We start from the raw sequence: 10318 nt of genomic DNA, 5'->3' as shown, positions 1-10318 counted from the left end.
TGTAAATTGTAAATACAAAACAAATGGCGACATAAACGTCATTTTCCTGAATAAGAAATTATACTTTTTTACACTTTCAGGACGGATTATCTTTACTCTGGTGTGGCCAATAGTTTCTCTGGCCTCATGAACCTCGCAACTAAAACCGGGGACGAACAGTCTGACCTCCTGTTTGTGAATTTCAATCAAGATTGCACGTAAGCAAATGGACAATAATCTCCTATAGTTTACATCGTCTGTCACGTATAAAAATATCAGCTGATTAAATTAGAAGTGTGTCATCTAATTTGACATTTCTATTTTTTCCCTCAGGTCGCTAGCAGTTGGAACAAGGACCGGATACAAATTATTTTCTTTGAGTTCGGTCGACAAGTTAGAACAAATTTACGACAATGGTAAGATCTGAGGCGATGGTCTTCAGAACAAAAGAATTATGAAAAACTGTAATGTCTCTTATTTTTGCTTTAAATGTGTGAAAAATAGTCGAAAATAAATATGCTTATAAGAAAATAAATGACATGCATATTTTCTGAACATATTTGTAAGATATAGATATACGTAGGGCAAATGATTGTAAACAAACTTGATGACCACATTGAAAATAGGTCAGCTGACCATTGCCCAAAACTACGTTTTAACTGTTCTTGAAGTAAACGTTCGACATAACCTTCTAAATCTTTATAATCATTTTATATTTCTAAGATATCTTTCTCATAATATGTTTGAACATGACATCGTTACTTCTTTTCCCATTTCAGAAAGTGAAGACATCTGTATAGTGGAAAGACTTTTCTCCAGTAGTTTAGTTGCAATAGTTAGTTTATCTTCTCCAAGAAAGTTAAAAGTCTGTCATTTCAAGAAGGGGACTGAAATTTGTAACTACAGTTACTCCAATTCTATTTTAGCTGTGCGTCTGAACAGACAGGTAAGAATATAAATTTTATGCATTTAGTTGTCAACGAAAAACTTATCTTAAAGTTAGGTCCTAAGGCATTCTTATTATAATTATATGTTTGCAATTAATAACATTCCATTCATTCCATAACATTCCATAAACTAAATTTGAAAGTGTTGAGATGTTTACATAGTGATCTTAGATTTGAAACAACTGAAATGGCTTTGCGCATAGCAGGGTCATTAACTCTAGACTTTTTATTATGCTGATTACCATCATGTTATCACTACTGTAAATTCATAAATATAAACGTGGAATTTGTAATCGAGTAATGTTCATGAGAAGCAACACTCGCGATTTAAAAATACTCGCTTTTATTTTTATGATGCTGAAATCAGTGTAAAATCTCTTTACCAACTGTACATTTGCAAATAATTATTCACACGATTTGACATTAAAAAGGCCGATATTAAGTACTCGCGAAAAATAAGGAATCTAAAGTATTAAGCTTACCCTGAGCAGAAGGTTCAAGTGAGCTTTTCTGTTTAAAATGTGTCCTTGTTCTGTCTTTGTTTTTTTATTGTTGTCATTGTCATGATTTTTTTTAATTTTACCATATTTACAATGATATCTTCTTCAGAACCACTTGGTCTATTTTTATCAAACTTAGCACATAATATCCCTGGCTGAAGGTATTGTGGTATATACTTAAAAAAATATTTTCAAGAACAGCAAGCCCTGTAATTACATGTAATAATTATTATTTGGAAACATTCTCAGGCATATCATTGTCTCAAGTCATGGTTTGGAGTCCACATATAGCTCTCTCCTACCCACGGCTGCTTGATCACAAAAAGCAGGGCTATCACACCACTTTTTGAGAATGGGTCCAGGTCCATCAAAATTGGGGAAAATATCAACATTTTGGGAAATTTTGAAATAACCATTATTCATTATAAACATGATATACTGGGTTTCGGATCTTTGCTATTAACTAAACTATTGTTTTTTAAATACAGAAGAATGTGAAAAACGCATTTGATTATTAGGCCATAATAAATAAATTGCTAGATATATATAGGAAAATTTTTTTAAAAATTGGGGCGGGCGGCTTTTATTTTATATTTTTTATTTTTTCTATTTTGCAGATTTTTTATTGACCTGGTCAATCGGTGTAATTTTATCTACAATACCCGAATAAAAGTCATAGTAAAGGTTCAATTATCTCTTACTTCACATCATCACCAATCTTTTTCAACTGATGACCCTTGTTTAAAATATATACGCATGTATTACAGCAATTACCATCTTTTCAGCTGTCAAAATCATGTCGACTTTCGCGGGATTTAAAACGAATGGTAGATGAAAACCGATCCCGATCAGAATTAAGATGAAGAAAAACAGAAATTTAAAAAAATCGAGGCGGGGGTAAAAAATCGGGGCGGGCGGGGATGAGAATCTAGGAATATTTTTAGTATGGCCTTACATATCCAGCTATATTTTCTTTAATTTTGGGGAGAAAAGACTTTTTTGAAAATTAACACATTCAATTGGGAAAAAAGGTAGCTTTTATGAATTGGGAATGGGCCCATAAATTACAGAGAATTATAGAGAATTGAGAGCCCTAAAAAGTGTTGTAATCTTGAATATTTACGATTCTCTATTGTGACGTCATATTCAGTCAATGACAAGTTTTGTTTCCATTGCAGTTGAAACAACAATTTACATCAGCAGTATTTTGTACACTGCGATTGGGTATTGAAAGGTTGCATCAAATTTCAAAATTCATTATCTGATTATGCTTAACTCAGTCAATATTTTAATGAGCTACGAAATATTTTCGTCACATGCAACCATGGCCAGAATGAAAGAGGTTCGTACATTTTGGCCATGGTTTGCGATAATGCATGTACATGTAGATTTGGGTTCATTCAAAATATGACCCATGGAGGGTGGGGTTACCATGGACAATCAAATTTAAAATAGGAATATACATAGACAAAAATAAGACAAAAAATCTCTAAAAATCATCCTAACCATTAGTTCTACTTATTTAAGAAGCATTTGTATCATTCAAAGTTTGTTTAAATCAGGACCCCCTCCCCTCTTTTGCAGTACAACACAATAAGAGAGGTCACACAACTGATAGGCAATTAACTTTTTATAGTGCACTGTTCTGTCCATATGTACACCTTGCCTGACACAGAAGGGTTAGATGCTGATAAAATGAAGATGTTTGTGATTAATTCTTTTGCAATATTAGACTTTATTGATCTTTGATTCTGACTTCATGAATATTCATAGCTTGAAAGTTGCAGTATCCCTGTATCATATTGATGGAAAAGTCAACATCCTTTGTATTATTGTTACTTAAGTCTTATTCAGTCACAATGATATGAATAAATGTTCATAAACTGATGTGTTATGACTATTGCCTTTTTAATCTTTACACATAAATGAAACCTAATGCTGGAGACCAGCCTACCTGGTTTTCCTGGTAAATAAAAGGTCATTGAACATTAGGTCATTTTTTTTTTATAATGAAAAGAAGGAAATAACATTCAGCACACTCACTAATGAATTAGATGCCAAATGTGTTTAAAAGATAAATTCTACAATCATCATTTCATGTATGAAATTAGGTAAACCTAAATTTGAAACATATAAATATATCCTTAGATTCTGAAGATCAGCAGCTATGTACAACTGTATAAATGGCATTTGGGAAAACACAATTATTTGTCATTTGGAAACACTAAAAAACAGTGTATATAGATTTACTGGAAAAAAAAATCAGTCCATAGAATCTATTTATTTATGTGGTAGTTTCTCCATAACAATTGTCCTCACTTAATATTCTTTTTCTCTTTCTACAGAGGCTGATAGTATGTTTAGAAGAGAGTTTATACATCCACAATATACGGGACATGAAGGTCCTGCACACAATCCGTGACACGCCCCCTAACCCTCACGGATTGTGTGCTCTGTCCATTAACAATGACAACTGTTTCCTGGCCTATCCAGGAAGTAACCAGATTGGGGAGGTGCAAATATTCGACACAATCAATTTGGTAAGTTTTAAATTTTCATAAATAATTTTTTTTAATTATTTAGTAAATAGGAGAGATGGTGCAATTGTAGAAAAAATAAATTATTGATTTATTGCATGTTTCTATACTGTCTGTAGATGAATGACAATGGAATTATGATAAAATACACACTATTTCAGTTAATGTTTCGTATGATTTGATTTCAGAGGGCAGTAACCATGATACCTGCCCATGATAATCCCCTCGCCTCACTCGCTTTCAATGCTCAAGGAACAAAATTAGCTACTGCTTCTGAAAAGGTAACTGACTGATAGGATGAAGCACAGTAAATTGATTTATTTTTCTTACACTATTTACCTATACATGTTAGTCATTATATATTGATTTGCATGTTTGTATATTAATTGTGTTTTCAGTGTAATGTACTTTGTTAATACTCTTTATAATTGTCTCAAAAGGCTTACCTAATAGTAAAATTCTTAGACATAATTAGTTACAAAGAGTAATCATATCAGTTGGGATGGGAATATGGTACTAGGCACTGAGAAAGTGACCTGAAAATAGGGGGTTGCATTTTGTTCCTATGTATTGAGTGTATCCTTAATTTTGAACAATTTACTGATGAAAAAAGTTCAGCAAATACATGCGATTTTATGGTATTTATATTGAACATTGTAAAAGGTTTATTTAAAACTGATTTTAGGGTACAGTTATAAGGGTGTTCTCAATTCCTGATGGACAGAAGCTGTTTGAGTTCAGAAGGGGGGTAAAGAGGTAAGTCTTGCTGTAAAAGATATGTCAATTTAATTATTTAGATATTTTTTCAAAGCAAAAATGCACCATGTTCAATATAAATACAGTGTAAAAGAATTTTCACTTGCTCAGTGTAATGTAATTTTCTGATTTCTTTGTACACATAGGTGTGTGAGCATATATTCCATGGCCTTTAGTGCAGATTCCCTATTTCTGTCGGCATCCAGCAACACAGAGACTGTACACATATTTAAATTGGAGGCCCCCAAAGACAGGTATAATAAACATTGGATTTCAGTATTAAATTTTATTCTTTAATTTTTTCTTATCTACATCAGTCAGAATGTACCCAGTTATAGAATATGAATCTAAACACCAAAAACCGTTATTGTACAGGAACACAGCTACAGGTCAAAGATCCTTTTTAAAATAGGCCTTTTTTTTCTTTACAGGCCCACTGAGCAGGAACCCCAGGGCTGGATGGGCTATTTCGGTCAGGCCCTGAAGTCCTCTGCGACCTACTTACCTAGTCAGATGACCGAAATGTTCAACCAGGGCAGAGCTTTTGCCACAGCCCGCTTACCCAACTCAGGACTGCACAATGTTTGTGCTCTGGCCACGTAAGACCATTACAGAATGCATTCTTTTCCATAATTTTAATTAAGGTATTATACATGATCTTGTGTTGAACAATAGATTTGCATTTCTCAAACTATTGCCTTTTGATTTTTTGCCATAATCATGATAATTACCATTATTATCAGGAGCCTTTTTTTCTGCATCTAAATTAACATTTCTCTTCTACATGTTTTACAAACATACATCCAATTTTATTCCAGACTAAGTGTACTTTGTTTCAAAATTATTGCTACATATATTGTGACAGTGAGGCAATAAAAAGCAGCACATAATGACTGAACATATATATATTAAAAGTATACGTTCTGACAAATTTTCTTCATCAAATCCTATTTTCAAATTCCTTTATTACTTTTTTCATCTAAGAATGCATATGCATGTATAGACTTGCCAGTCTGAGATGTTGCATAACTTCATTCTTATTTTGTCTGCAAGACACAGGTTCATGTTTAAGGGAGAATACTTGATGTTAATGCTTCTTTATTGAAGATAATCCTGTTTCATTCTTCTGATGTTTTCATATGTATACTCAAACATTAATAAGACACGAAAGCCAAATTGATTTAGCAGCAAATTTACTCTTATGCCAGATATTTTTAAGTCACAGAAAGATGGCATCATACATGGTTAGATATAATTGTGTGTTATTACATGTACTGGACTTTAACATGAAACCTTATAGGATTCAGAAGGTCCCAAGACAGCTGGTTGTATCCCAAGATGGTTATCTATACATTTATAATCTGGATCCTAATGAAGGTGGAGAGTGCATGCTTCTACGACAACACAGGTAAACTACACGTACCAAAAGTTCTGTGTAAGAGTTGTCTCTCTTTACATTTCCTTTAATTCAGTGAATTTATGTCATACTTCTCTTCTAACCATTCTTTACATTACATTACAGGCTTGATGGCAGAGCAGGAGATAGTCCTGTGCCAGATGTCTCCTCACCTGACCGACCTTTAACCCATCCCTCAACCGGAACCAGTTATGCTTCATCTGTCAAGAAGCCTGAGTCTTCAGTAGTACCAGCAGGTAAGGCTTGGGAGTCCAACAAGCAGGGGGCGCCACCTTCCCCCGTCTGTGTGGCCCCAGGTCATGTGATTGGGAGCTATGCAGCGGTGTTGAAGAAGCCAGGGGGGCCACAGGATGTCAGTGTAGAGCCACCAAGCCCTTCTAGTGAAATTGATGAGATATTATGTGGCCCAGGTAATGATTTTTTTGCCAGTTTTAATGTCCGCTAAAGAGAGTGCAAAGAGTTCACACCTTGCATCTTGTAGACAAGATTAGCCATCGGAACCTTCCTGCATAAAGAGGCAGGTATATGTATTATATGTGTGACATTTCTTACACAAATTCTTTCCCATTTCTTATTGAAATTTAAATACTTCAACACGTTTATATTCATAAATTTTCTTTAAAACCTACTTCATTACAGAGAAAATTTTATAGGTAAATATTTTTGCTTAGATTCAAAATTTACAGTTTTAAACATCATTGAAATGTCAGACGTTATGATACATAAAAACCATGCTATACCTTTTTTAATATCAGCAATTGGTAACATCACAGGTGGAAGAATTCATATCATATTAAACTGTACTTTAACTTTCTAATTAGTGAAATTTACCTTTGGTGTGACCCAGGTACAAATTTATATTTATGACTTTTTTAAACATAAAGTACTATTAATTAACAAATATTTTATATATCGGTGCTCTTTGCTTATATTTTTTTCACATCTTTGGAAATAGTCTTCCAATGCAACAGGTCCTTTTTTTCAAAAACAAGTACATGTATATTAAGTGAAAATTTTGCATGCCTTTTTTTCTGTGGTATTCTGAACTGCATTTGACTTTTTTCTCCTATAGAATAGTAATTATGTAATATTTCACAAATAATTGCTATCACCAAAATTATCAAAAAACACTGAATTAAACCAACAAGCTTCATCTACAACCTGACAAAATTTGAAAAAGTTTTAAATAGAATTTTTTCTGTAGTAGTTTTCACATCATGAGACCGAAGAAATGATAGATTAGTCCCGTTAAGGAAAGAATTATGTACATTTCACACATCATTTGTCATAGTTATATTAAGTTTTTCTATTTTTAGTGATCTTGAATGATTTTTGTTTAGCATGTTTGCTTTCTACGTAACGCCAATCACTTTTTTTCACATTTGATGGATTTTGTCTGATTTTTGAAGTGTATTGTTTATTAATGTTGTACAAATAGAAACATGACACTAACACATTTTACAGATATTGCAATTATCTTTCTACAGATACTAGTAAATGCAGCTACTAGATTAACATCTAATTTTGATTAATATTTATATATATATGTATATGTAACTAGCCTTCTAACTTGATGTGATTCAGACTAATTCAGAGACAGTATGTTTTGGACAGTGTCTTAAGTTGGGAATTAATGGGAGAGATGGGCTAATTCAGTAGATTAATTAGATCGCTGTCATTGGACTAAGAAGAAATAGTTGCACTAGAAGTTCATATATGAGACAGATAGATAAATGTGAAAGAACAGAAGTATGAGATATACAAACAATTATGACTGAAAGATGAAAAGACAGGCAGATGGAAAATTGGTCTTGTGTTTAATCCTGATGAGTTTTAACTTTATTAAAATACACTTGTGAAAAAGCTTTTTTTTGACTAGATACCTAGACAAATAATATAGATCGTTTGATGCAATGTCAGTACTATCAGGGGTTTCTAAATTCCTTATGATGCAAGACTGATATTTTGACATCTTTTTCAGAATCGCAACCATACCAAGAACTGGAGCATGGAACCTCGGGGCAGGAGAGGGAGGGGCCAGGCCTGGGACATCTACGACTAGATGATGATAACGAGTTTCCGCCAATGACGCATAAGAGTGATTAAAGACAGACCTGTAAATCATTCAATACAGCAAAAATACGGATTGAAATGTAATGGAAGTACATGTTTTCCATCTTGTAAACAAGTTTGCTGTGTCAGTGTGACACTAGGGCTAAGAACAAAGCTACAATACACAAGTATTTATATTTGTGTGGGGGAGGGGGGTTCTATTGTCACTCTTGGTTATTTACAGTTGTGCAATGTCCAACAAAGTGCAGTAAATTTGGATGGTAAAAATATGGTTGAGGGTGCATTTTTGTACCAAATGCAGTGATTTGAAATTTGTAATGAATATAAACAACATAATAATTAGAAATAATCTATGTATGTTGTAAGTAAATTTATATGAAGATATTTATTTGAAAGACTACAAAGCACTACAGTTTTTTTTTTTTTTTGTTCAAAAAGATATGAATGTTGATGAAATTAAGAATAGATCAAGCCTAAAGCAGTCTGTCAAATATAAATTTCTTGTTTTATAATGCATTACTAATAATAATGTTTACTAAATGCATTATTGTCAAATAACAGAAAAAAATACCTAAAATACATTTATTAATGTATTTTTATGCCAGTTAAACCAATGATCATACTTCTCTAATTTAAAAGCTAAAAACTAGACAAAAATTCTAAGGGTTCTGGTCATCATATAATATACCTAGGGGTTGGGTAATACCTTTTCATTTAAATCCACTCCATGTAAGCATGTGGTACAAAGGGGATAAAGGACATGAAAAACTGCATTAGAATTCCTGTTAATATAGTCATACATAATCAGTAGAACTTGAAATAATTCCTTTTAAGTCTACTGAATAGTTACATTTATAAGAAAATGAAATAGTCTGGTTCTCACCTTACCACTGTATTTTCACGTTGTTTTGGGGACCTCAACACCAAGTGAAAACGCAGTGGCAGGCAGAGAAACAGATTAGAAATCTGAAAGGAAGAATCACTAAACATATACTTAAAAAAAGTTATAAAAAACATTTTCCATCCTAATCACTGTAGATGTATACATGTAAAACATGTATGATGTAACATTGTTGTTTTGTAGCCTGATGTGATCTTTCTTGTAAAGATTTGGAAATTTTTTTATGCTTACACAAAGAAAAGTTTTCAAATATGCATGTTTATGCACATGATGTGTAAAAGATTTTTGAAGTTTATGTGTACTAAATTTCTTCTTTCCCTGTGCATTTACAATTTTAATTGTGCTAAACAAGAGAGAGGAATTTACTTCTTGGGCATCCTTTGTGATTAATTTTCTGTCTTCCAACTTTGTTTTCTGTACAATGTAAAGTATGTAAATCCAACCTCTTTTTTAGTTACATAAATATAAAAGTAATTGAAATATTTATTTCATTGATTGTGTGAATGGAAATATTGCTAAGAATGTGTGATAATGAAAGATTGGATAGGAATTTTTCTTTGTTTTTTTTTTTAAATAGGCATACATTATAAGGTCATATGTTATTTGTTAATGTTGTCTATGATGAATTCATCTCAGAATTGAATTGTGGAGATCCAAAGGAATAAATTAGACATTGTTGAACTATGTCCATTGGTGGAAATATGTATTAACATACTTCTCCATTGGTATTTTGATTTCTTTTCTTGGAGCTGATTTTTATTTCATTATCATATCCACTCCATCATTAAAGAGAGAGCAGATGTTTGTTTTGTTTTTTATTTTCTAAATATGAATTAAAACAAAAGGTCAAGCCATGGAAAGGAAATATTGTTGTTTATTAAGTGCAATTTGATTTAATATATGTATCTATATAAAGTCTTAAGATTTAATAACATTTTGTACAGATTAAAGGTATATATGGTATGGTCTAATTCGGGTTGATTATCTGAGTGTAAGTCAGTTGGAAAGTATTATAAAAGACCCTCAAGTGATATTATAAGGTGCTGATTTAATACAGTATTTTGGGGTATTTTCTGATATCAAATATGTATATACAGTGGAGCCTCATTTATCCGGACACTTTGGTTCCTATTCAATTTGTCCGGATATGTGAAGCGTCCGGATACCTGAATCACCAGTTAAACAAGACAAAATAACATTAAAGTATT

At 32.4% G+C, this 10318-nt stretch overlaps 1 protein-coding gene across 1 annotated transcript; it reads left to right on the top strand.

Moving 5' to 3' along the window:
- On the top strand, positions 1-9914 carry LOC134274111 (WD repeat domain phosphoinositide-interacting protein 2-like). Its single transcript, XM_062756368.1, has 11 exons — positions 1-197; positions 313-395; positions 759-925; positions 3772-3966; positions 4152-4244; positions 4649-4719; positions 4866-4973; positions 5151-5318; positions 6020-6127; positions 6242-6372; positions 8118-9914. The coding sequence occupies exons 1-11, from the start codon at positions 127-129 to the stop codon at positions 8240-8242; spliced, it is 1320 nt and encodes a 439-aa protein (XP_062612352.1). The 5' UTR covers positions 1-126; the 3' UTR covers positions 8243-9914.
- Positions 9915-10318: the final 404 nt, after the last annotated feature.

The sequence above is a fragment of the Saccostrea cucullata genome, unplaced genomic scaffold (assembly GCF_032062105.1).
Source record: "Saccostrea cucullata isolate Sc308-1 unplaced genomic scaffold, CSIRO_AGI_Scuc_v1 ctg31, whole genome shotgun sequence".
Taxonomy (NCBI): Eukaryota; Metazoa; Mollusca; class Bivalvia; order Ostreida; family Ostreidae; genus Saccostrea; species Saccostrea cuccullata.
Note: the sequence above shows the minus strand (reverse complement) of the source record. Positions and strands in the feature narration are given on the sequence as shown.

Coding starts and splice junctions, on each gene's coding strand:
- LOC134274111 (XM_062756368.1), top strand. CDS start 127: ATGAACCTCGCAACTAAAACCGGGGACGAACAGTCTGACCTCCTGTTT. Junction 926..3,771: donor CTGTGCGTCTGAACAGACAG/GTAAGAATATAA, acceptor CTCTTTCTACAG/AGGCTGATAGTATGTTTAGA. Junction 5,319..6,019: donor AATGTTTGTGCTCTGGCCAC/GTAAGACCATTA, acceptor GAAACCTTATAG/GATTCAGAAGGTCCCAAGAC.